General features: G+C 40.1%; 1 protein-coding gene across 3 annotated transcripts in view; it reads left to right on the forward strand.

Moving 5' to 3' along the window:
• Smg6 overlaps nt 1–27661 on the forward strand; it is a 279441-nt gene that overhangs the window by 187870 nt on the left and 63910 nt on the right. For all 3 annotated transcript variants that reach the window (XM_065221316.1, XM_065221318.1, XM_065221317.1), the window contains 4 exons: nt 3779–3852; nt 3932–4035; nt 18117–18232; nt 18300–18437. In XM_065221316.1, the coding sequence (XP_065077388.1) occupies nt 3779–3852; nt 3932–4035; nt 18117–18232; nt 18300–18437 (432 nt within the window). The remainder of the gene's footprint in view (nt 1–3778; nt 3853–3931; nt 4036–18116; nt 18233–18299; nt 18438–27661) is intronic.

Here is a 27661-nt window from a genome sequence, read left to right on the forward strand (position 1 = left end):
GACATAATTTGAGAAGAAATCTAAGGAATTTGAGAGGAGAACTGCAAGTGAATGTTTAGGAGACTTTCAAAATGGGTTGAATTTTGAGGACTATTCCAAGGACATTCCGATTATTAATTTTTAGAGCATTCAAAGGAGAGCTCCAAGGGAATTCTGAGGAGCATTTCAAAGAATTTATGAGATTTCTGAGCAGAACTAATTAGGAATTGTTAGAATAATTCCAACTCCAACTGAATTTTCAGGTAAAATAGTCGGATAATTCGTAGATAATATTGCTAGAATTGTTAGTAATTTAAAGAGCATTGCAGAGTGAATTGAAAGAGTGTCCTGCAGCAGATTTTCAAGAGAATTATGGAGCAAATTATATAGGGATACCAGAAAGAGGTCTTCCATGAACTCCAACAGCGGTATACTCAATCGAGGATAATACGCCAATTTCGAATTATCCTCAATTTTGCTAAGCACCATTCCCAATTTTAATCTCGGATATAACTTTAATACGCCGATTTTGGCGTATTAGAAAAAATCTCGAATTTTCAAAAAGAACGTAGTCATCATAAAATTTGTTCTCATCGCTCTCACACACACACATGCACGAACAGCAAATAATGTAATTTTCTGTTTATGTACCACAGCTACCAGAATTTGTTACGGCTTGGTCCCAATCGGAACGTCCATCCACGGGTGCATTACTTTTCACCATCTTCGTCATTTTCCTGGACAATCCGATCGGCTGGAGCAAATAAAATCGGTAAAATGATACGCATCTTATTCGAAGCAGCAAGTGATTGAAAGTGTCGGCAATAATATGAAATCCTACAAAGGACTTTTCCGCAACATCCTACTTCATGTTTCATGCTTTCCAAGAATCCTGTTGACTATTCGTGATCGCTTCTGATTATGGTCGAACGTACTGTGAACTTCTAGTTAAATGTTATTGGAATTTATTGTCAGTAGTTCTAAGAATTTATCTTCGGAATTTTTCTGTACTTCTCCTCGGAAGCTCTTTGGATTTCTCATCGGAAATTCTATGAATTCCTCTTCGGAAGTTCCCTGAACTTCTCGTAGACAATTTTGTGAAGATCTCATCGGAAGTTCTCTGAATTTTTCGTCGCATGTTCCCGGAACTTCTGTGAGCTTCTCCTCGGATGTTCGTTGAATTTCTTTTTGGAAGCTTTGAACTTCTTTTCGGTAGGTCTTTGAACTTCTCGTCGGAAGGTCTCTAATCTTCTACTCGAAATTTCTCTGAACCTCTCCTTGTCAGTTCTCTGAACTTCTCAGAAGTCTTGTGGACTTCTTGTCAGAAGTTCTGTGAACTTCTTCTCTGAAGTTTTGTTGAACTTCTCCTCTGAAGTTTTGTGAACTTCTCGTCGGACGTACCTACTATCAATATCTTCTGAACATCATAACCTCTCATGAGCTCTATAAACTTCTCGTCGGAACTTCAGAGAACTTAAATGAAGTTCTGTGAGCTTCTCGGGACTTTTATTCTGAAAATAGGCAAACTTCAGGGAATTTTGATGAAGTTCTGTGAACTTCAGGGATGTTCTGTAAACCTTAGGAATTTTTTAAAAGCACTCTGAATTTCAGGGAAATTCTGTTAACTTTTCGTCGGAAGTTATATGAACATTTGTTCGGAAATTATGCGTTCTGTGAACTTTTCGTTGGATGTTCTGTGAACTTTCCTTAAGGTTCAGAGAATTTCGCCTGAAGCTCAGAGAATTTCGCCTGACGTTCAAAGAATGTTGCCTGAAGGTCAAAGAATTTCGCTTGAAGTTCAGATAATTTCGCCTGAACTTCAGAGAACTTCGCTTGAAGTTCAAAGAACTCCCTTTTAAGATCAAAGAACTTTCCTTGAACTTATCAGAACATACCTAAACTGCATAGGAAATCTTTAAAGCTCTTTCAGAGTAGTTCTGTGATCTTCAAGGAAGTATTTTATTCTCTAAAGAAGTTCAACGCACTTCAGAGTTGTTTTATGATCTTCAGAGAAATTCTTCGAGCGTCACAAATTTTTGAGATCTTTGTTAATTTTGCGAACATCAAGTTTAATCTAGTGATCTTCAAAGATCATGTTACTTCATCAGGACAGCAAGTTACCTAATATCTCACACTACGCAGAATAGGCCTGAAATTAAAATGTCTGCAGTATGCCGAAACCTCTCTGAAGTTTACATGAAGTTGGTAAGAGTACTCGAAAGATTGTAAAACCACTCTGAAGTAGGGCAGACTTCAGCAAAATGCATAGGGTTGAGAAAAGGTGAACTTGCATTGCAACCCGCAGCACTGAAAAAGAATCCAGAGATCTCGGAATGAGATTCTATAGAATCCTGACGGGATGTTTTATAATTAATGATGATGATGGTCCCACCTCTTACCCCTAAAAAAGTGTGAGCTGGACGATTTATCTTTAAGATAATTAAAGTATTTGCAAAAAAATGCTGGGTTTGTACCGCAGAAATCTGACTGAGTTCCGGAAAATCACGACAGAAATATTTAGAATGCTGATTGGATTTCAGATAATCTTATGAATCCCGTTAATATTTGGAAAAATCTTCAAAGATGTTATTGGATGCGATCTGCTATACACATATTTGATTGGAATTGAAATATTTCAAGCCCACAATTTCCACCTACCCAGTTCCTCGAACACATTTCGCACAACTCGTTCATTGACCCCAAGCCATACGTTTCACTTTCCACCACAGCAGGGATCAAAGATCCCTTTCCTGATTAATCAAACCGCCATCGAGCCCTCCTGCATCTGCACAAGCCACTCCCAGTCATCCATCGATCGTCCAAGGCCCTACACCACCGGCAATCAGGCAAAGGTCAATCACTTTCCAGCCATATTCCCAGATAATGATACACCCCTGAATCTATACAGTACATGGACGTGACATTCCGGTAGGGAACGACGTCGTCTCGTCGTCCATCTGTTCAGCATTTGCACACCGAAAATAAGCTCGTCTCACTAAGTAGGTTTACGTCGTTGTCGTCATCGTCGTCTATTGAAAGCAGCCGATTTTCGAACATAATTATTGTAATCTTCAAATCTCTGTTTGGACTCTTTTTGTAGAGCGAGTGCGCGCGGGTCGCTAGAGGTGATCGTCTATGGGGAGGAAAGTTGTGTTTTTTTTTTTTTGTTATTGTTGTTGCTGCTCAACTCAACTGCGGGCTTCCTCCTTTTCGTCGTTTGTTCGATTGGATGGATGCTGCTGCTGCTGCTACTGCTGTTAAGGTGGCAATCAATTTCAATTCTTTTGAGTCTCCGGCCGGGAGCCAGCCGGAGGCCTTTTTACAATCCGAATCCGACTTTGGACAGTTCGGTGAAAATGTGGCGCGCGCGATCGAGGAAGCGAAAGACACAGAAGCAATCCTCCACTTTCTACTTGTCCAGTATGTCTTATGGCTATGGGGATGCTTTTTGCTACTAGCTACTGCTGCTGCTGCTGCTGCTGCTACTGGTGCTTAAAACCTCTCCCATCCCGCAATGGAATGTGTCTTCTCTTGACGAGTTCGTGTCGAAACTACCTCCCATTCATTCAACAGCAACAACTTGTCCATAGACTGTGTTATCCACTGGTCTTTTCTCGTACCACCGCACCAGGTGACCTTGTTTGTTTACACATGGTCATCGACGAGAAATGAAAGGTTTTCCATTGCTTTGAACCTTCTTCCTAATTTTTGTTTTTTGTTGATTCACGTTTCTTTCTTACACCGATTTCTCCATTTCTTTCTGTCTCTCTTCCCACATTTTAAAATAATAACACCACAGGTGTGGTGCGACTGGATGCTTTATCACACCGGCACGTGGAATCCACCGCCCTTCTGCACAGACTACAAAATAGGGTAAGTGTACTGGTTCTTGCCGACATCCACCCACCCACATTCTCACCTTTTCTTATTTTATTTTTTATTTTGTAAACAGTGCTTCCACCGGACACGACCCGTGGTCCGGATTGTCCAACCTCATGACACTGTTGGCCCGGTTGGACACCAACAAGGAGATTCTAGCGGTGGAAGCGAAAGAAGGTAAGCGTTTGGAAATTAAATGTTAACGACATACATGCATGGGCCATTCGACGATTGACCCATCACCGTATTTCTTCCTGTCTCTCCTTCCCTTTCTCGCGGGCGTTGAATAACACGTGCCATCTGGTTAAGGGCACGAGTAACCTAGTTTTCTCGCGTGCGTACCACGTGCAGATGAGTTGATGATGTGTGTTTTTTTTTGTTTCTTCCCTCGATTGATGAGCTGATGGGAATCACCGATGTGCTCACGGTGGGTTCAGATGAAGGGATGTTATTGAATAATTGGGAAATTTTTGCAGCTCTATGATAATAATTTTTCTTTGATGCAAATTTTATATTTATTTTATGTTTTATATATCTTTCAATACAATTTCAAAATATTGAAGGGGTAAATGGGAATAGTTGCTATCAGAACAGTCCTTCCAATTATAGCTATAAAACTAGCTTTAATCTATTTATGTTTAGATGTATATTCTAGATATTTCGGGAAAAATATTGTTAGTTATTTTTCGTTCCAAAAATGTCTGGGTAGTTTTAAGAACATCATGAACGTTTAAAGCTATGGGGAAGTTTATTTATTTTCAAGTCACTATATCTTAAAATCAAATCTTGATCATTTCCTCTAGTAGGAACAGTCCATTGCTATGAGCAGGCGCCTTGCTACAATAGGTGATAGTCTACCATCATCTTGGTTCAGTAACTCTCCCCGGAGAACATGTCATAGGATCTTCAAGGTCAACCAGATATTTCACGAGAAACTACGCAATTTTATATACATGGAGTAAAATGTAATTGATACACGAATACAGATCTTTCCCGATTTTGTCGACCCCCAATTTTGTCAGCTTTTTTCCCGATTTTGCCAGCCTGAAGATTTAGCTGAACTTTTTGGCTTTTAAGCATGACTTCTCAAGCATTTCGATCCAAATGACACCTAATTGTTTTGTCGCAACAATAACAGCGGTAACTCAAATAAACTTCAATTATTGCGACACTGCACAGCTGTATCGAGTCCCTCCCGATAAAGGTAACTAGGTGGCGGATAGAGCTAGGATGGCTGCAATACAAGTTATGGGCAGATACCCCATTCAAGAAGAAGGTTTCGTGATCGCCAAAATTAACGGAATATTCATATGCAGTTGCTACGCACCCGATAGACGATGGAGCAGTTCCACGAGACGCTGGTTGGACTTACCGAAGAGCTGATCGGACGAAGACCGGTAGTCACAGGAGGAGACTTCAATGCTTAGACAGTGGAGTGAGGAAACAGATGTACCAACGTAAGAGGGCACATTCTGCTGGAAACTCTGGCGAAGCTGGAAATTAGGCTGTTCAATAAAGGCACCGCCAGCACTTTTCGCAGAGATGGCCGGCAATCCATTATCGACGTCACTTTATGCGGACTACAGTCCGTTGTTGGTGAAAATCATTAATTGGAGAGTTTGTGAAGGATATACCCATAGTGACCATTAGGCAATCCGATATGGCATCGGCCAACGGAATCCTGTGGCAGTACATGCTGAGGAAACTGGAGCTAAATAACAGACGGCCTCCAGCTTACTGCTGCAACGAGGCAATTAGCACCCTCCGCGCTAGTTGTCTCAGAGCCAGAACACGTGAGCAAGAACAGAAGCAGACAGAGAGGAACGTAGAGGAATGTTCCAAGCACATAAACGAGAGATAAAGCAGATCAACTCAAACTGTCAACTGGAGCTGGGTCAAGACGCCGCTGCCAACGACGCACACCGTGTCGTGATGACGAAGATCAGATGTCAAGTCATGCCCGCTGAAATGTGCTTAGAGAACCTGAAAGTCATCGTGGAAGGACTTTTCACGAAGCACTTAACTTTAAAGTCAGAAATTAGCGTTGGGGAGCACGTAATAAGCTAGAAGTGATGGTCGACGACCGTTTGACTACAATATTTTTGTTTTCTTTATTTTTGTGATTTTTAGCCGTAGGCTAGTTCATCACATTTGATAGTAGAAGGTCAGGCTTAGGGCCTGCCTCTAACGAAACGTTTCAGTCTAACATTAACGTAACGTAAAGCTGGCTCTGAGACAACATTAAAAAAAAAAAACTTAATGTAAAATGGGAGTTACATCGGGACTGTGGTGAGGAATGGATGCGCGAACAAGGTAGAGCTCCACCGTAAGATACAGTGCCCCAGTCCGGCAGAGATACCCCGACGGCAGGAAAATAGGAAGGTGGAAGAACACGGACAGCGCAGCCAACGACGAGAGTGCTAGATTTGGTTGTACAGTTGGGGGTCCTTCAAGAAAGCAATAAGCGCAGCCAGCGTCGAGGGGTCGTTGCCAAGTAGCTCCCTGATGTTCTGTGGGAGTCGGTGTTGTTCGCGTAGCTCCTGAAACTCTGGGCAGACACACAGCACGTGTTCCACCGAGGCAGGGATGCTGCAGATTTGACAAACCTTGTGGAAGGGTGTCCCACCAAAATTGTGGGAAATCCTCGCATGGCCGGTCCGGAGTCTTGAAATGATCCGTTGGTCCTTGTACTTGTGGCTGTCTAGCCAGGGTCGTACGGTTTCTTTGATCTTTCTCAGGAAAGTGGTCCGCGACTGAAACCATTCCTCCTGCCAGGCTTCCATGATAATATTCGCGATCCAACGCTTGACGTCTAGGAGTGGTACGTTCCAGGTGAAGCGGGGACCAGCCTCATTTCCAGGAATCCACGTAAAACGGTTGAGGGCGGGGCATATCGTGTAATGGCTTGTATCCAGGGGTGGCTCGGGGCTTAGGCTTCCAGCGCCTGGATGACGCTGTGTGAGTCCGTTAGCACAAGGATCGGTTGACCTGCAGGAGTGATGGCTGCATCAAGAATAGCAGCGGCTTCTGCGGAAAGAACGGAACACTCCTCCGGTAGACTTTGACTTGTTGCGGAGTTTGGTCCTGCCACTCCGAGTCCCACTCCAGCCCGTTATCGCGATCCGTCTGTAAAGCGATGAACGTGCCCCGGATAGACCGACCCAAGAAGTTCTGCAACTGAACGCCTCAACGCTACAGAGTTATCTCCGGCGTGGAATCCTCTCTTAATCCGCTTTTCTATTTTGATAACGTTAGATCGCCAACTTTTCTCTCCATGCCAGTGGACCCTAGCCACCGGGGGTTGGCTGCAGTGCGGAGGGCTCTGTTCCCCTCGTTGAGGAGAAAGACCCTATCATTCCCGGATGTCTTAGCAGCGAGGGCAGCGGCTTTCGTAGCAGTAGCTGCAGCAGATCGATAGCGGAAAGGGAGGACTCCGATTTCCGCACAAGCAGCGTCTGCAGGCGTGGAAGGTAGAAGGCCGGATACGATGCGTACGTAGGTATTGTATACCGGAGCGAGGATGCGGTTCAGCTTCTCGGTGGCTAAGCAGGTAATTTCAATGCCGTAGAAAAGTCGACTGTCGATAACAGCCCGGGCGACACGAAGGCGGATCTCGCGGTTAATGGAGCGGTGCGGGCGGGAGATTGTCCTGACGATGTTGATGCGGCTACGACAGTTTTCTTTCACCGATCTGAAGTGCTGGTCCAGAACTACCCCCAGAACACGTACTGTTTTCTTAAGCGGAAATGGATGGTCCTGGATGGTGATCGGTGGTCCCCGAATCAGATGGCCGATGGAAACCAACAGAAAGCGCCCACCTGCAGACGGCGGAGACAGCTGCTTGGGCAATATTCCTGGTCCGTTTAATCGTTCGTCCCGTTACGACGATGAGTATGTCATCGGCATAGACGATTACGTGCACGTTCTTGGGCAGTCGGCTGAACCCCCCGTTCATTGCCACCAGGAATAGCGTAACAGCTATGACGGATCCCTGGGGCACTCCAGTTTCCTCGGGGAGCGGATCCGATCGAGTGTTGCCGACAGTCACCTGGAAGGTACGATAAAGGAGGACATTCCGTACAAAGTGCGTGATGTGGCCTTTCAGGCCCCAGCCGATGAGCTGCCTGATGACGCCAGGCGTCCACGTCCTGTTGAACGCCTTAGAAATATCAAGGGATACTAACTCCGCATGGTGACCGTTGTCCTGGGCTTCCTTGGGTACATTCCCGAGGGCTGCAAAGTAAGTGGAGGAGCCATGTCCTTGCCGGAATGCATGCTGCCGTTCGTCAAGGAGACTGTTAGACTCCAGGAACTGCCTAATTCGACGATTTACCACACTATACATTACTTACGTTTTCAACACTGTCAGTTTTCACATACTTTCACTCGCGTTCACTAAACTTATGCACACGTTGTGACTAGGAGAAAATAACCGACGGGGACTTGCGTCGTGCAAGGATTTGGCTAGGGGACTTCCTAGACCAATTCAACCAAACTGCGGTTGCTGGTGACCAGTGGTAGCACCAGGGCGCATTGGTTTGGATAAGTTGGGTATGTGGTATCTAGTAATAGAGCACATTCGTTCCTTGTCGATGCTTGTCGAAAAAAGCCTTTATTTCATTCAACTTACAGGGTTTATATAGCCGAAACGGCTTCAGAGTTTACAAAGTTCTTACATTGCATTTTCCTTAAACTAGTGAGTTAAAACTAGAAAGAACGAGACGCCTGGGAAGGTGTTGACAAACATTGAACATTTTGGTTATTTTACATTCTACGCACCCATCGATAATGTTTTGCTATTTGACACTTTTCGTTTCCTTACTGGGTCCGCATACACGAGACCTCTGCTATGTACCGGCGTAGGAAAAATGTTAGAGTCAGCAAGACAAGTGTTTGGGTCGTTCGCATTCATGCAATCGTACCACACATTTTTTCCTGACCTAACTCTCTCCGTTGCATTTCGGTTTGCTTATGGTTCAAAATGAAATGAGTAGTGACGTTAATATTTGTAACATGAATTGTGAATAGTGTTCTGCTAATTTATTGCATTGGGAAGATGCATAGCACAGCAGCAAGTGAGCGTAATCGGCCTAAAAGAGGAGGCTTCTCCACTCGCCGCGTTCTTCGGAATGGGCACTATCAGGCTTTGTTTCCAGAGGTCCGGATACGAGTCAGTGAGCCATAGGTCGTTGAAGAGGCCGAGTAGCTTCGTTTTTTCGTCGAGGGAGAGGTTTTTTAACACCGGGTATCCTGTACTGCTGCCGAGGGCAAACTGAAGCTCCCGGAAGGTAAGAGCATCGTTGATCTGGAGGGAAGGGACATCGGGTGGAATTCGCAGGTCACGAATGCTGCTTGTGGAAGGTTTGACGCGCTGGACGAAATCGCTGTCGTAGCCACTGACAGCGGACAGGCCGGCAAAATAGTTCCCTAAATTGTCAGCGATGTCCTTCGGTTCTGAGATCGTGGTGCCATGAGCTTGGATAGTAGGTGGAGTAGACCGCCGCTTGCCACTCAGAGCGTTGACGCGATTCCACAAGTCGCTCGACGATTGGGATTCGTCGATTGAATCCAGGAAATCCATCCAGCTGGATCGCTTTGCGTCACTGATCACCTGTCTCCACGAGAGATGGCGTTTTTGGAATCGGGATGGCGTCTAGAGGCCGGAAATCGATATCCGACGCCATTTTGAAATCCAAGACTGGGACTTCCGATTTGCGGAAAAGTGTCAAATACCCTAAAATATGGTTATTTTCAGAATGGGGATGAGACGTAGATGCCGAAAATTGATGTCACACAGTCTTTAAATCCAAGATGACGGCTTTGGTTCAGAGAAACTGTGAAATACTGTCAAATACCGATCAATGTGGGTTTTTTTGGAATAGGGGTGACATCTAGAAGCCACAAATCGATGTCCGACGCCATCTTTAAATTCATGATGGTGGATTCCGATTCCAGAAGTAGTGTCAAATGGCATCGAATATCGATTTTCAGCATCTACGCGTCGTGGGCATCAAAAAGGTCCCCGTTCCGAAAAATACCCTGATATTAGGGTATTTTGACACATTTTATGAAACCTGCTGGCCGTTATATTGGATTCCAAAATGGCATCGGATATCGATTTTCGGCATCTACACGTTGTCCCCGTTCCAAAAATATCCATATTGTAGGGTATTTGACGCTTTCTGAATCCTGATGGCCGCCATATTGGATTCCAAAATGGTATCTGATACAGATTTTCAGCATCTACACGTTGTCCTCGTTCCGAGAATAACCATATTGTAGGGTATTTGACACTTTTTCCGAAACCCGATGGCCACCATCATGGCGTCGAATATTGGCTTTTGGCTTCTACGCGTCGTCCCGTTCCGAAAATACCCTAATTGTAGGGTATTTGACAGTTTCTGAATCCTGATGGCCGCCATATAGGATTCCAACATAGCGTCGTATATCGATTTTTGATATCTACGCTTTGTTCCCGTTCCTAAAATAACCATGTCTTAGGGTATTTGACACTTCCGAAAACCAATTGTCACCGGCAACCGATATTGTGCGGATACTATATTTTTATGCTTGACGACGCGATGCGTGACAAGTCGAATGAGCCCGAATTGAAGTGAAAATGAAAAAAAACCCGAATTTATCCACCTATGGTGTGATCAGACCCTTCTTACTTATTCAAGTTTATTTATTTTATTGTCATTATCAGTGACCAAGTCCCCCACCCCCGTATCATCCAGTGACGCTACGCCACTGCCTGGGGGTACCCGGAATATATCTGGGTGTAGTCTATTTGGTGAGGCTACCAATCACCTTATCATCGTATTATAATGTGATTTAATGGGTTTTAATTCAATTCATATTCAAGCAATTTCCTCGGGGTACCCGGAACATGTCCAAGTGTGTCCAATGTGGTCTGGAACACTTAACACGACTTGCATTGATCTTATTTTTGAATTCTGTAGTAATTTGATGTGTCGCATGATGGTTTTAATACGTTTTCCGTTAAATCCAGCGTGAAGGCCCATATTCACCGGATCTTATTCCGGCCATATCTCCGGAACCGGTTCACCGATTCCAAAACCGTTCAATAGCGTTCAATGGGACCCCAAGACCTATCATTTGGCGCCGAGTTTGTCCAAATCGGTTGAGCGGTTGCTGAGAAACGTGAGCGCATTCATTTCGTTACATACACACACACATACACACATACACACATACACACATACACACACACACACACACACACACACACACAGACATGTTCCGATCTCGTCGAGCTGAGTCGAATGGTATATGACACTCGGCCCTCCGGGCCTCGGATCGATAGTCGGTTTTCAAGTGATATCTATACCCTTCTTTGTAAGAAGGGTAAAACGAAGGAAGCAGTTTTCGAGTCATTCACTGCGTCAATCGAAACAAGTCGTTGCTTCAAATGAAATGAACTGAAGTACTTGACGAACGAAACAAGCGATAGTCAAGTCATGTTTGAAAGGAGGAATGTTCATCGTGAGTTATAGGGTTATAGATCTTTAAGGGTAAGTTCCGATAGCTTCAGAACAGTCAAAAACTCACTTTAATGAAGACCAATAAGTTCCAGTGCAGTTAATTTAACTTCAGTGAAACTGCAAAAACTTATCAGTGAACTTTGGGACAGTTCCATGAGTATCAGGAACATTTCGGGAACTTCAGGAAAGTTCCAATAACATTAGTGGGCCAGTTCCATCAACCTCAAGACAATAGCGGGAACCTTCGAGAAGTTTAATATACTTAAGGATAGTTCAAAGAAACTTCACAGCTGATCCAAGAAATTCACGGAAGTCCAGAGGTGTTAAGGGAAGTTTTGATATCGTAAGGGCAATTCGATTCACTTCAGGGCAATTCCAGGAATCAGAGTAACGATCGGGAAAATGCCGGGAATTCTTCATCACCGTTCGGACATGTTTCGTTGCTAAAGACATTATGCCAGTCGTGGTTCGATCTAGTAGATCATGTGTTCTGAACTCTCGGATAGTTTGGAGAACCTAGAACATCCAAAATACATGAAAATGAATCGTGGATGGAGCGCATATCCAGTATGTATCTAATTGAACATATATCGATGCTGAGGACATCGTGCAAGCCCTGGTTGATCCAGTAGTTCAAATAATCTGAACTCAAAGACAGTTTGGAGACTGAGTTGAAGACCCTAGAATATATTACGGTTAAGTTAAATACTTTAATGAAGACCAATAAGCTTCAATGCAGTTAATTTAACTTCAGTAAAACTGCAAAAACTTTTCTGTGGAAGTTCTGAAAACTTCAGGTCAGTTGCATGAATATCAGGAGAATCTCGGGAACTTCAGGGAAGTTCCAATAACATTAGTGGGCCAGTTCCATCAACCTCAAGAAAATAGCGGGAACCTTCGAGAAGTTAAAATACTTAAGGATAGTCCAAAGAAACTTCATAGCTGATCCAATAAATTCACGGAAGTCCAGAGGTCTTAAGGGAAGTTTAGGTATCGTAAGGGCAGTTCCATTCACTTCACGGCAATTCCAGGAATCAGGGTGACCAGCAGTGTTGGGAAAATATCAAAAAATCAAATATCATCAACGCCCAAGATCACGCTTGATTTTCGTAGACAAAAATCGACAAGCAAACAATTGCGGTTGATTTTGCAAGCTGTGATATCGCAGCTCGGAATATCAAGCTAACAAAACTCAGCAGCTGCAAATCTCAACAAACTGTGGTGAGATTGAGTTTCACGATTTTTACTTTACACCCGAATGCAACCGAAACTTCCATAACGGCTGGCAGCAGTTACTTCGTGTCTGCCATCGGTGAAGAGTGAAAAGAGATAGCATACTTTACTTTCTCTTTCTAAGAAAACGATGTGCAACTCTCTGTCAAGTCAACTCTCAGCTTGATTTTTGCACGTTGTGAATAGTCTCGCTATATCAAAGGAGCTTGTAAAATCAATATCAAGCATGATATTTTGTTCCAATATCATGCGTAATATTGCGAGCGCATGAGAGTGGAAAAATATCAATTGATTTCTGATTTTGCCAACACTGGTGACCAGTGCACCGGGAAATCGGGAAAATGCCGTGAATTTCGATGATCAATCGGGAAAAAATACTTCTTTCTCTCTCATGAAACATTTAAAATCTAGATTCATGGAATGCTTTCAAGGCCCCGAATTTTGACTAGCTCTCCAAGGCAATTGTGAAAAGAATTCTAAAGTGATTGTGAGGCAAGCTCCAGGCAGTGTTGAGATTTGCCATTGTCAGTGACAGACTGTTGCGCGATATTGACAAAATTGTTTTTCACATGATGATAGATTTGATCATCAAAAAAACCTTTGCCAAAATCTCTTTAATTTTTTCGTCAATGAAAAAGATTCCTGAGATGCTTGTTCAGTCATTTAATCTCGTTTCAAATTTAGCTAATTAGCAAATCTGCACGTGTTCGTCACTGACAATTGGTATGGTTTGTCAAAGCGGAATTTTGAATATCGCCGTGTTTTGTCGAGATTTTACAGTTCTGGCTCCAAGTGCAAATTAAGAAGAGCTTTAAGTAGAATTGTTAAGTGCCTCTGAGCAGAATTCTGGACGATGGTGAGGAAGATTCCAGGTCCAATTTTAATGTATTTTCCAAGTGCTGAGAAGAATTGAGGATTCCTAGAAAAATCTAAGAAGAACACTGAGGCTATTGAATTCTGAGGATAATTCCTTAATAATTCAGAGCAAAACTTCAAGGAAATTTTGTAGATAATTTCAAGTGGATTCGATAGATAATTTTACGGGAATTCCGAGAACAATGCCAAGGGCATTTTGAGAAGAATTTCTAGGGAATTGTGAGGAGAATTTCAAGTGTATTGTTTGAAAAATTCTCCAAGATAGCTCTGAGCTGAATTTCAAGACAACACGGAAGTGAATTGTATTAGCAAAATTTAAATTATGTTTTCCATACAAAAGAAGCTTCTGTAAATTATTTAGAGAAAAATTAAAAATTCTAAGAGTATCCAAAAAATCTCCAAATTTCAAGACTTTCACAAAGAAAGTTACAAAAGGATATCAGAGAGAGAAATGCTGTAAAGAGTTCAAAGTGACTTATAAAGGTAAATTTCCTGAAGTCCTCGGAACTTTGCTGAAGATTTCGTAAAGTCCCTTAGTTTCTCGGAACTTCTTTAAAAATCCAACAATTTTCTTGCAATTAATTGAACTACCCTTTGCTTCTCTGATGTTTCCTGATGTGCTCGAAGTTTCCCAGATGTTCTCTCAATGCTTCTGAAGTTCTTGGTACGAATCAGAAATAAATCGAACGGTTCTTAAAGCCTATAAACTTCCATGAAATTCGCTGGACTTCTGGGAAGTTTCCGAAATACTACTTGTGATTTATTATATTCTTTGAACATTCCGTAAATTCCCAAATCTCTTTATCGAAATTTTCCATAAGTTAATGGATCTGTCTTGAATTTAGCGGAACATACTTAAACAGATCTGGACTTTCCTGAAATTTTCGGAACTTCCTTGAAGTCACTGGAACCACCCTAAAGCTCTCCAAAAATCTCTAAAGAACTTCTTTAGAGTTTCATCAATTTTCCTCAAGTTCTCTCAACTTCTCTGACGTTCTTTTGACTTACCTTAAAATGTCTGGATATCCCTGCAGTTCTTAAAACTTCTGTAAAGATCCTGCAGTTTTCCTGAAAACAAAGTAATTTTCTGAAGATTTTGAATGCAGAAAAAATTAGAATCCAGGAAAATCTCTTTGAATCAATCGCTTTCGATGTTATGCTTAATTTAAATGTAGGGGAAATGGCTCTAATGTTACCCAATGGATCTAAGATTGGGCTCATCGATAAAAATCTGCTTTTTATCAATTTTATCTAGGTGAATGCGTCATTGGGACGGAATTATTGGATATTTTTGGCCGCTATTGAAAATTAAGTCGAATGCTGAATTTATGTATGGGCCCAAATTAGGGTCATTTAGGCCGACATTATATCCATTTCCCTATATAGGGTTACGGTATGTAATGTGGGTCTAGTCCTTTCATTCGGCCTATCACGCAAATAAATAATTAATTAAGGAATATTACACAAAAAATAAGGAAAATATTGATCACTGATGATTGATAAATGTGTACCACACACAAATCAATTTATATCACAACATTTCAATACATTTTCAGCTCTCGTAAGTAATAAAACTGGTTGAGAATATCACTCTGTTCGGAGTTTTTAGCCGCCATGACTTCTAAGGTTAAGATGGGAAGGTTGCACTGACGATCATCAAATGGCCTGATTATGGCATTTATTGAATGGAATTACCTGATAATACACACTAGACGTAAAACTCACAGTTACTGTTTGAATATTTTATGTTTATTTTAATTGTTTAACAACGTTTTCACAAGTAAATCATGGACCCAACTTTAGGGACACATTTCTTTTCTATGTTCCTAACTTTGGCCCATGAAATTCATTTGACAGCATATAGCAATAAGAGTAACGTCAACAATGTGGTTTGCATTTGGATGATAAGGAACGAACAGGAAGGGAGATTTTTTCTGCCAAATCTGTATAATGAACATCACAATGTTTTGATTTAGATATTCTGCGGTCGAAAGACGATAAGCGAAATTTTTAATTTTTAATTTTTAACTTGAGTGATTTAATGTAGTTTTCGTAAAATTTTCTCTAAGAAATGTTTTGAGGAATGAAGAGTATTAAGTTAACAGTGATAGTGATAAAAAAAAATACATAAGAAAACGTTACCAAGAGCGTTTTTTTTGAGAATCAAACAGGATAGGACGAAGTTGCATCCATAAATAGACCCAATTTGGGGACAATAGACCGATATTACATACATTTCCCTGGTGAGTTTTTGTCTTAAAAAAGTAAGTTTTTCAACTTTTTGCGGTTCCTGATAGCAAACGACATGATAAGCATATCTAAGCATACCATTTAGCAGTAGAATATCGTTTGCAGGTAAATTAATTGATGAGTTATGATTAAAAACGTAATCTATGGCTGCATATTAGACCGAGGTTAGGGACGTATACCCTACCACAATCCGAAAAAAAAATCCAAAATTCCGCGAATGTTTTATTCGTTGAAAACCGGAACATTGAAAATCGGCTTTTGCTGGTCACCATGAGGAATTTTGAAGAGGAGATTAGCGAGAACTTCTTATTAGCTTCACCAAAATTGTAGAAACTGAGGAATGAAAGAGAAGGCTGATACTTTGAGGGAAATTTCATAAACAAACTGCGGGAACATAAGGGCAGTTTCGAGAACATTGCAACATCAATTTGAAACATTTTGGGAGCTGCAAGGTGGTTCCATTAGCTTCAGGAAAACTGCAGGATCATTACAGAAGTTTTAAGAACTGCAGGTATATCCAGAGATTTTGAGGGAAGTCAAAAGAGAGAACTTGGGGAAAATTGATGAAATTTTAAAGAAGTTCTTTAGAGATTTTTGGAGAGCTTTAGGGTGGTTCCAATGACTTCAGGAAATGTTCAAAGAATATAATAAATCGCCAGTAGCATTTCGGAAACTTCAAAGAAGTCCAGCGAATTTCAGGGAAGTTTGTAGGCTTTAATAGGCTGATTCCTACCAAGAACTTCGGAAGCATTGAGAGAACATTTGAGAACATCAGGAAAATGAGACAACATTTTAAGGGAAGTTTCGTTACTTTTATGGCAGTTTCGAGAACATCCCAGAATTACGAGAACTTCTGCGATTATCAGAGATTTTCAGGGTAGTTCCATTTGTATCAAGGAAATTGTATGATCTTTTAAGAAGTTCCCAATTTTTCAATAAAGATCAGAAACCTTCAAAGAAAATTAAACATGTTAATGCAATCAGGGTGACCAGTGAACCGGGAAATAGGGAATGCCGGGAATTCGAAATGATCGGGCGAAAACAGGGAAATTCTCGTAAATTAACAAATCGGGGAAAAATTAGAATCTAGACCTATAAACAATTTCAAGACCCTTGCACTGAATTTTCAGGATACAGTCACTATGAAGAACTAAATATTAAGAGAATTTTGAACTACATTTTAGAATGAAATTCGGAGATTACAACAATGTATTTCATGGAAAAATATCAAGAGCTTTCTTTGAAGAGCTCTAAAAGAGATTTTGGCTAGAACTCCAAGTCAATTGTAAGAGGTTAGAATAGAATCTGTAGGTAGTTCTATGGTAAATTTCATGACGGTTGTGAAGAGGAATCCAGGTCAATTTCTAATGAATATTCCAAGTAAGTTCTGAGATGAATTTTACATGAGTTGTGATGATATCTTCATGGAAATTCCTGTAACAATTTAAAGATAATTTAAAGTGAATTCTAAAGAAAGTTTCAATGAAATCCCGTCATAAATACTAATCCTAGTAAAATTTATATGGTTATTATGCTTAACGATGTGTTTAGGAAAAATCCATTTGTGATCGAAAAGGAGATCGAATTTTAATCAAAAAAATCCAAAGGAATTCTGTGAAGAGTTTTATGAGAATTCCGAGAAAAATTCCAAAAGCACCTAGTGAAGAATTCCTATAGAATTCTATGAACAACAACAAGTGATTTTAAGAAGAATTTATAGGAGCGTTCTCACTACCAACCCATAGATCTTTTGTGATCACAATGTCGTTAACCGATCTGCACTGAACCTGTCCTCGATCTGCCTACATAATAGATCATCTTCCGTCCTCTAAACCCACCGTGTGCCGCAGCATCCCTATACTTACCCTAAAGTGCACCGGTTTTTTGTTTTCCTAAACGCATTCCTCTCGAACGCAACTCTGTTTAATTACCTAACGGGTCTAAACGCCCCGCAATTCCAAGCGGAGTGTTCGCACGCGTCCCTCCAAGGGCCCTTAAATACCACGAAAACAAAAATTAAAACAATAATAACAGCCCTTCATATCATTGCCCCGAAAATTACTCCCTTTCCAAGCCCTAAAACAAATGACTTCCAAGTTCACCCATTTTTTCCCCTCCAGGTCTAGTTAAGTGCCCATTTGCTTGCATGTTTTACATCGCTTATCGATTGGCACTTTGCTGGCCGGCCCCTTAGAATCCCATCTTCATCTTCCCAAAAATGCCTACCATCTGTTTGGAGCTTTTGAGAAAACGGTTATCTCGGTCGTCGTCGTCGTCGTCGTCGTCTGTTTCTGCGTTGACGTTCATCGTCGCGCCAACTCTATCATTATAGGATGATCATTGTAATCAAAAGCTAATAAAATTGAATGCTCTTTTATTCCCACGCTGCTGCAGACTACGAGGTCGTTCGACTACAGGAGGACATCACACTGGCAGGATTCACTCCGCTCATGTACAAAGGACCGGAACCTATCTTCACCCACAAGTCACGCGACATGGAGGAAGCGCAGGTAAGATTCGGGCAATTTTTAACCCCCTTCGAGGAAATTATCCTAACACTGGTCTCGCACTTCGCAGAACGCACTTCGGGTCCAGAAGCTGATATTCTTCGGGACGGGACACCTGTGCACGTGTAAACCTCCGGTGCTGCAGAAGGCTACCGGCCAGACGGGGGCCGAGGAGTTCATCAGCATTGTACAAAACCGAATAGAAGGGGTAAGTTGTGTCTCTTTTTTTTGTGCATGTGCATTTATCATTAGGGTGGGTCAACTTTATATGACAACCCCCCTGCGGGAGTGCTTTAAAATGTGTATGGGAACAAAACTATTCGATTGCTTGACAACATTTCTCAATTTTCACAAAACTTGGGACTAACATTGAGAAAACTGTGCAGAACAAATTCACTGAAGACCGCAAATTGATTCGACTTCTGTGTAAAAAGGCATTAATTTTTTACTATCGCCCTGGCGCTCCGTACATACCTACAAGCTTATATGCAACCCCAGTAGGTATGCGCGGAACACATGGCCATTAAAAAAATAACTTTTTTGCGCAGAAGTCGAATCGATTTGCAGTCTTCAAGGATGTTGTTCTGTATAGTTTTCTCAGGTATGGTAAGTCTTAGGTTTGGTTCCGACAAATTATAAAGTTGAGAACCGTAATACGTATCGAAAGAGCTGTGCGGAGTATGGGGTTTCTAAGTTGGCCCACCCTAACGTTCATTCATGTTGAACTGTCATGTGCTGTATTTTTTTCCGAAAACTGGATCACAAATCACCGATTAATACCTGCTGGGTATTGATCCAGGTTATTCCCATTGCCATTATTGGATCAATTAACGTTTCGCGTTTAATCAGTGCAAGGTCCGTCCTCATCGAATTGGCGTCAATTGGCGGATGGCGACGACTGCAACTGAGACTGGGGCATTCAATTTCCGCGAAAACAGCCCTCCCGTGGCTTGTTCGGCCTCTTGCTCTTTCTCTCTCTATGTTTCTGTCGTGCTTGCCCAGTTTTATTTGCTTGGATGCGACGAGTGTCACAGGTGAAGTCAGGGGGTAGGTTGGTTGGTTGCACTAAATTTTGTGCACTGATGTTTTATTACGCCTAAGATCTTTTGAATGGATTCGCCAGTAAAACTCTCTGCTTAACCCGTTCATAACCCTACGTATTTTCCGCGTAAATTTTACACTTCAGTTAACTTGGAGCGTCCGAAAGATATTCACAAGCAGTCATAACATCTAGCCATAGATAGTACAGTGCGAGACGTTCCTGTAAGCCCAAGGGGACTTGGAATACGCCTTTTTAATAGAAACTAAGCGATCGATTCAACCTCTGGTGGTGAATATTAGAACGTCAAAAAGAGTGTTGTGATCAGAAATTTTTGCCGTGAGACATTGGAAGCGGAACACTTTTTCACTTTTCCTGATAAATTGAGTCATCTGAGATGCTCGAAAACTTGATCAATAGTTGAAAAATTTAATTCTATATCATTTTTGCGAGAATTCTGCTAGAGTTCAGGAATATTTTTGTTGAGAAAAATGCAAAATTCCAATAGTGCCTTAGTGGTTATGATCATCCGGATTGCTTGTGTGTGAATAATTTAGGTGCAAATCAGTTCAGATGTGTGGAAAATCGTAAAGTAAGACAATTACTGATGGAAATTGGCAAGGTGTTCCATGAAGAATGCTTTAATTTCCGTTGAAAAATCCTTCTTCTGATGTAAACAAACGGTTTGGTTGACGTTTTCTCTCAAACTCGCGTGGTGCCCTCTACGTTGGTTGTGCATAAAAATGGCCTATCGGGAAAACCGGACAATAGCCTTCGAATTCGAAGTCACTGGGAAAAACATGAATTTCAATGACAAATCAAGAAAAAAATATACTTCGTCTTTATTGCATCTCCCCACCCCCTATGAATTCTCCGAAAATTTCATATGACTCTGCTCCTGATTCGTTTTCTCACTCAAGCTCCATGAAATTGTCCTCAGAAAGCCCTTGGATTTTCCCTCTGAAGTTCACATGAGTTCTACTTCGAATAAAAATCCTTATAAGTTTTCATTGAAGTTTACTTTGAGATTATACTCAAACCTATATCAGGCTTCACATGAAATTCTAAAATTCCTGAGAACTATCTTGGAAGCAGATTGCAATTGGTGTTTTTCTCAGAGATTTTTTTCCCAGTACTTCCCCGAGGAAATTATAATAAAATTCCGTGAGCCTTTAAAACCGGTCCAAGAAATTGGACTCCAGATTCTTGAAAAATGTTTGAAGTACTACAATTTTTAACTCCACATGCATATTTTTAATTTGTGGAAAATACGATTTTGTCAACAAACCCGAAAATTTAGAATTGCCAAAATCGAACGGTTTCATTTTGAAATTTATTTTCTGATCTCGATGATTTTAGACCACCGTAAGTCATCTTTATGACATAGACGATATTAATAATTAATTTATTTATAAAATCAATAGTAATAGAAGCAAAAATACATTCCCAACAAACACTGGAAGCGGAATAAGAGCTTATTCAGGCAAAAATATGCTTCTTCGGTGAAAAAATAGCTTATTCAGCCCTTAATCAGCACAAATTGTTTGTTGGGTTATTTTCATAATCGATTTTGGCACGGTGCCAAAACGAACGAGTCCTGTATTCCAGAACCAATAAAAACATTTCTTGTCTCTGATTTTTTTTATTTTTTTTTGTGTTACTGTGATTAATCTAAAAATCATTAAAATATAAAAATTAAAAAGTTATAAATTTAATTTTGAATAATGTAACTGGAAACCGCGTAAACGATGTTCATATGGGATTTAACTTAATTGGTTACAACATGGAATATCTCCAGATCCTGACCAGATAGAAAGTTACTGCTTTCGAAAAAGTTGTTCAGGAGATTATAACCTTTTCGTTGGTGGAAAGTAATTCAGAATTTTCTCACTACGCAGCGCTAGTATACATGTGAAATTATCGCATGTTATATATTTCGAGATCCTGACCAGATAGGTCAAAGCTGTTCGGGAGCAAAAACCTAATGCTTGGTGCACAGTAGTTCAGAATTTTTTCACTACGCAGCGCTAGTATACACGTGAAATTCTCACATATAAAAAATCTCGAGATCCTGACCAGATAGAAAGTTACTGTCTTCGGCAAAGTTGTTAAGGAGGTCAAAGCACATAGCTTGGTGCACAATAGTTCAAAATTTTCTCACTACGTAGCGCAAGCATACTTGTGAAATTATCGCATGTGATATATTTCGAGATCCTGACCAGATAGAAAGTTACCGTCTTCGACAAAGTGGTTCAGGGGGTCAAAACCTAATGCTTGGTGCACAGTAGTTCAGCGTTTTCTCACTTCGCGGCGCTAGTATACACGTAAAATTCTCACATAAAAAATATCTCGAGATCCTGACCAGATAGACAGTTACTGTCTTCGGCAAAGTTGTTCAGGAGGTCAAAGCCTATAGCTTGGTGCACAATAGTTCAAAATTTTCTCGCTACGTAGCGCAAGCATACGTGTGAAATTATCGCATGTGATATATTTCGAGATCCTGACCAGATAGGAAGTTACTGTCTTCGGCAAAGTTGTTCAGGAGGTCAAAGCCTATTGCTTGGTGCACAATAGTTCAGAATTTTTTCACTACGCAGCGCTAGTATACATGTGGAATTCTCTCATATAAAATATCTCGAGATCATGACCAGGTAGAAAGTTACTGTCTTCGACAAAGTTGTTCAGGAGGTCAAGGCCTTTTGGCTGGTGGACAGTAGTTCAGAATTTTCTCCCTACGTAGCACTAGCATACATGTGAAACTATCGCATGGGATATATTTCGAGATCCTGACCAGATAGGAAGTTACTATCTTCGACAAAGTTGTTCAGGGGGTCAAAGCCTATTGCTTGGTGCACAATAGTCCAGAATTTTCTCACTATGCAGTGCTAGTATACACGTGGAATTCTTTCATATAAAATATCTCGAGATCCTGACCAGATAGAAAGTTACTGTCTTTGGCAAAGTTGTTCAGGAGATCATAACCTTTTCGCTGGTGGACAGTAGTTCAGAATTTTCTCACTTCGCGGCGCTAGTATACATGTGAAATTATCGCATGGGATATATTTCTTCGAGATCATGACCAGATAGAAAGTTACTGTCTTCGGCAAAGTTGTTCAAGATGTCAAAGCCTATAGTTTGGTGCACAATAGTTCAGAATTTTCTCACTACGTAGTGCTAGCATACATGTGAAATTATCACACGTGATATATTTCGAGATCCTGAACAGATAGGAAATTACTGTTTTCGACAAAGTGGTTCAGGAGGTCAAGGCCTTTTGGCTGGTAGACAGTAGTTCAGAATTTTCTCACTACGCAGCGCTAGCATACATGTGAAATTATCGCATGTGATATATTTCGAGATCCTGACCAGATAGGAAGTTACTATCTTCGACAAAGTTGTTCAGGGGGTCAAAGCCTATTGCTTGGTGCACAATAGTCCAGAATTTTCTCACTATGCAGTGCTAGTATACACGTGGAATTCTTTCATATAAAATATCTCGAGATCCTGACCAGATAGAAAGTTACTGTCTTGGACAAAGTTGTTCAGGAGGTCAAGGCCTTTTGGCTGGTGGACAGTAGTTCATAACTTTCTCACTACGTAGTGCTAGTATACATGTGAAATTATCGTATGTGATATATTTCGAGATACTGACCAGATAAGAAGTTACTGTCTTGGACAAAGTTGTTCAGGGGGTCAAAGCCTATTGCTTAGTGCACAATAGTTCAGAATTTTCCCACTAAGCACCGCTTGTTTACGCGTGGAATTCTCACATATAAAATATTTCGAGATCATGACCAGATAGAAAGTTACTGTCTTCGACAAAGTTGTTCAGGAGATCATAACCTTTTCGCTGGTGGACAGTAGTTCAGAGTTTTCTCACTTCGCGGCGCTAGTATACATGTGAATTTATCGCATGTGATATATTTCGAGATCCTGACCAGATAGAAAGTTACAGTCTTTGGCAAAGCCGTTCAGGAGGTCAAGGCCATTTGGCTGGTGGATAGTAGTTCAGGATTTTCTCACTACGTAGCGCTAGCATACATGTGAAATAATCGCATGTGATATATTTCGAGATCATGACCAGATAGAAAGATACTGTTTTCGACAAAGTTGATCAGGAAGTCAAAGCTATTGCTTGGTGCACAATAGCCAGTGATGCAAAATATCATGACACTCACGTGACACTCGTCTTCGCATCAACCGACTATCGCTTACAGATCGTTTTGTCACGCAGTGAGAATTAGAGCCATGGCAAACAACAATCACCAGTAATGGTCGCTGCTCACAAGCAAATCGTTACAGTCGCTGCTGATAATGAAAAGCACAACGAAAACAGTGAGTTGGAAAGCCTTATCTTTGTTTATTTATGCGCGTAGTTGAAGAATGTAGTCTACTATAAAGCATTGAATTGACCTGATAAATGATTCCATAAGCCGCTTAACATTCCGTGTAAATAAATGTTTGAAACAAAAACCAAATTTTGGGCGGGACGAAGTTCGACGGGTCAGCTAGTATGTTATATGTATTACCATGGCAGAAACAAAAAGCAAAACAAAATTTTTGTTATTAGTATGATAGTTTTAGTAAACTGCGCTATTACATTTTTGATGTTATATTTTATTAATTGGAGGCATTCAATTCGCAGCAAGTCACTAAAAAGCTCCTCTATTTTTAAGGCCAAGTCACGAAAGTCACTTTTTCTTGTAATCAGTCACTATTTTCAGCTTTTTTAGTTTTCCAGAATTTTCCAGAACTTTAACGGATAAATTCCAGGCTTGAAAATAGAAAGCTATTTTTTTAAATCCGTTAAGAATATGCTTTTTAGCAACAGCTTTACAATCAAATCCATTGAATGTTTTTCACTTTACTCAAGTTAAAAAAAACTTACTGAATTTGAGGAAGTTCAAGTTCTAAAAATAGTCAATGTCTTGAAGTTTCGTATTCCATGTACAAGTTCAAGATCTTGAACATTTTCAAAGTGACAGGATTAAGGAAAACAATAAATGATTTATTTCAAGATCGTAATTAACTTTATGAAAGAACTTAACTGAAGTTCAGGGAATTTCAGGGAAATTTATTCCATTTATTTCCGAGCAAAACCGAGATCTTCAATAGAATTGAGAGCTTTAGGAATGCTTCGAGAGCATCAAGACGGATCTGTGAATCAAAGGGTAGTTCAAATAATTTCAAGTTAATTGTAGAAACCTAGAAAAAGTTTCGAGCAACTCAAGGAATTTCCGGACACTTCAGCAAAGCTTCGAGCGATTTTCGGGAACGTGATAAAAATAATATGAACATCCGGGAAATGTGAGAGTATTTTAAGGGTGTTATATTATGGAGATTTCAAACACTTAAAAAAAATGCAAAAATTTAGCTAAGTTGATTAGAGAACATCAACGAAGTTCCATTAATTGAAAAAAAAGCGAGAACTTTTAGCAAGCAGCGATATCTTCAAGAAGTTCCATAGAACTTCTATTAAATTTAGATATTTTAAGATAGTTTCATGATATTCAGCGAAGTTCCAAGTATTTCGAGTACGATTAGATAGGCTCAGAATAATCCCATTAAACAAACTTCCAGCGGCTTACAAGGAGTTTCATGGAATTATGGAGTATTCCATAAATTCTATAATCCAAAAACGTCAGAAGAGTCAGGGAATTGTAAATAGAAAATTTGCTGAATTATTGAACAAATTTATAGAACTTCAGGTAGCATAAATAAGTTCAGCGAAAATTATTGAGCGTTTATAATAGTTATAATACTCAGTGCTGGAAACGTTCGCGATATTTAACGAAGTTCACCATGGGAAAAGTTCACGAGTCATAGTGAGTTATCGCGAACTTTTCCATCACTGATAATACTTTAGGAATTTTTTTGAAACTTCAAAGCAAATCAATTAATTTTAGTAAAGTTGCGGGTTCTTAAAAAATACTGATAAATTCAGGACAGTCTAGAGAACTTTAAAGAAATTCAGTAATCTTTTAGGCAGATTTAATACCACCATTATTCCCAAGTAACATTTCTCCAATCATTTGGCATCCACTCTGATTTATGACGGATTTATGATAGCAATGAGTAATCCATTTAGTTTAAATACAGCATTTCACAGTGTAAAACGTTCCTGCTTAGTAGTTTACCTTTTCGGCGTTTTAAAAACCTTTTAGTCTGACGAGAAGTCAAAAACTGTCTTGTTTTAAAATTACATTTGAAGTAGCTCTCAATCCTACCATAAAACTGTTCTTAAGATCAATCATAAACTGCATTAGCATTTATTTTTATTTTTGTCTTGATAAAATACTCTATAAACCTGTTCTATGTTCTATAAACCATTATTCTATCAAACCATTCGGTTTAAATGAGAGTAAAATGCATATTTTGGCTTTTAAAAGTGTATCATAAAATCTCCTCTGTTTACAAATTGAAGTTTAAGGATGGATCCTCATAGTGAATAAAAACCAAATTTATGACAAGGATATCTCGAAGTTGGAGGAAAAATTCAAGCGATGCTAGTAAAATTTAGTTCTTTTGAAGAACCAGCACGTCCAGCGGAACGGGTACCATCAACGACTGAGCATCTCCAGACCTTGCGAATAGATGAAGATCGGAATAACTTGCGTCAGTACCGACAGCAAACCACTGAAACTGTCAGTTAGCGGACGCTAGTTGGTTTCCGATCCATAGCTGCGATTTTATTCGGTGAAAGGGTCATCACTTGGAAAAAATTCATTCAATCTTACATTCCTGCATTCTTTGATGGTGCACTTCCAGAACCATCCGGAAGAAGGGGATCTTTTCGGGAATGATCGAGGCTACAGCTGTGCGAAATGCTAAATGTTGTGAACACTTTCTGACTAACTGCTTCCAAGCCATCGGGAGAGAATCGCCTGGAAGAACGCTGAATCGCACAGCGCAACTATCGAAAGATAAACAAACTTTGACGTTTAACATTTTGTAGGCGCCATTGCCGCCATAAATGCTGCCATAAATCTGAACGGGTTAGGATCAAGCAAAATGGCTTTAGATAAATACAATTCAGTCTACAAGTTTTCTTCATAAAAGCCATTTCAAAACCTTATGAATTTGTTAAGGATTTCTTGAGAGCAAAATAACTTTTTTCACAAATGGCCCATGAAAATCATCTGTTATGCCTCCGCCATATTACAATTATTTTGTTTCGATTTTCGATCTATATTTCCTTGGATATAACTTTATTTTAGTTAATTTATCAATGAGAAAATATTTGGAATGCAAAAATCACGAGAAATTAAAATCTCGTCCAAGCTTAATGATCGATCTGAAGAATATAATTTTTTTTCTTAATGTTAAATAATTAGTAAAATCGATGTTTTCCGTGGGCGGACTCAAGTTTTTCGATATTTTCACGTACATTTCACATCAAATTTTAAATGGCACCTAAAACTAGGCCACTTCATGAGAATTATTTTAGAATTTTTCAAATTCGGCAGGATCAGTTTTTATTTTAATTATTTTGATCAGATCGGATGGTATTTATGAATCCTTGTTAATCTTGATTGTTGTTTTTCTAGTGAACTTAGCAAGCAGTTAGGGTAAATGGCTCGGATAATGGTTTTAATTCTTGCCAAATAGCTTTTATTGTAGCTTACATACGGTTTTGAAATAGATCTCAATGCGTTTATCGTACAACCATTTTGCAGTAAATCAATCTTGAAGAGCTTTGAAAATATACCCTTCAGAACCTTTTGCAGAGTGGGCCAACTAGACATATTCTAGCATCAATGAGGTTTTGGTGGATGCATCAATGGCAAAGCAGTATTGACCAGGGTTTTATGAATGCTGTTTTATAGTAGCTTTGTAGTATTTCATAAAACTTAACATGTTACTTGGGTTTCGTTCTAATTCCATTAAAATTGCGGGAGTACAACAGTTCCAGAAATTTAGAAAAACTTCGAAAACTTCACAGATGGACAGTGGTCTTCAGAAAGATTTCGAGAACTTCATAGAATTCTATAGAGCTTGAGGGAAGCCCGAAGGGAAGATCCGCGAACTTCAGAAATTTTTATGAACATTAGCAAAATACGTGAGCATTTGAAAAAAGTTTAGTAAGCTCCGAAAATTTGAGCAATTTCAGGGGGAGGTCAATTCCATTAGTTTCAGAAAATTAGTGGAAAATTTAAAACAGTTCCCAGATTTTCCGATAACTTCAGAGACGTTAAAAAGTTAATTGAGGTCTTCGCACAAGTTTAGAAGTTCATTGAAGCTTAATCATTTTTTGGACGGTTCAATTGAATTCGGTGCAGTACAACAAGCTTCATGAGAACTGCAAAACTTTAGAGAAGTTTTAAGAATTTCAGAAAAGAACAGACAACCTCAGAGCAGTTCTGTTAACATTAGAGAAGGCACATAAATTTTAA

The sequence above is a fragment of the Ochlerotatus camptorhynchus genome, unplaced genomic scaffold, assembly GCF_037179485.1.
Source record: "Ochlerotatus camptorhynchus isolate MF236.1 unplaced genomic scaffold, CSIRO-AGI_Acam_v1.1 ptg000141l, whole genome shotgun sequence".
In the NCBI taxonomy this organism is placed as follows: Eukaryota; Metazoa; Arthropoda; class Insecta; order Diptera; family Culicidae; genus Ochlerotatus; species Ochlerotatus camptorhynchus.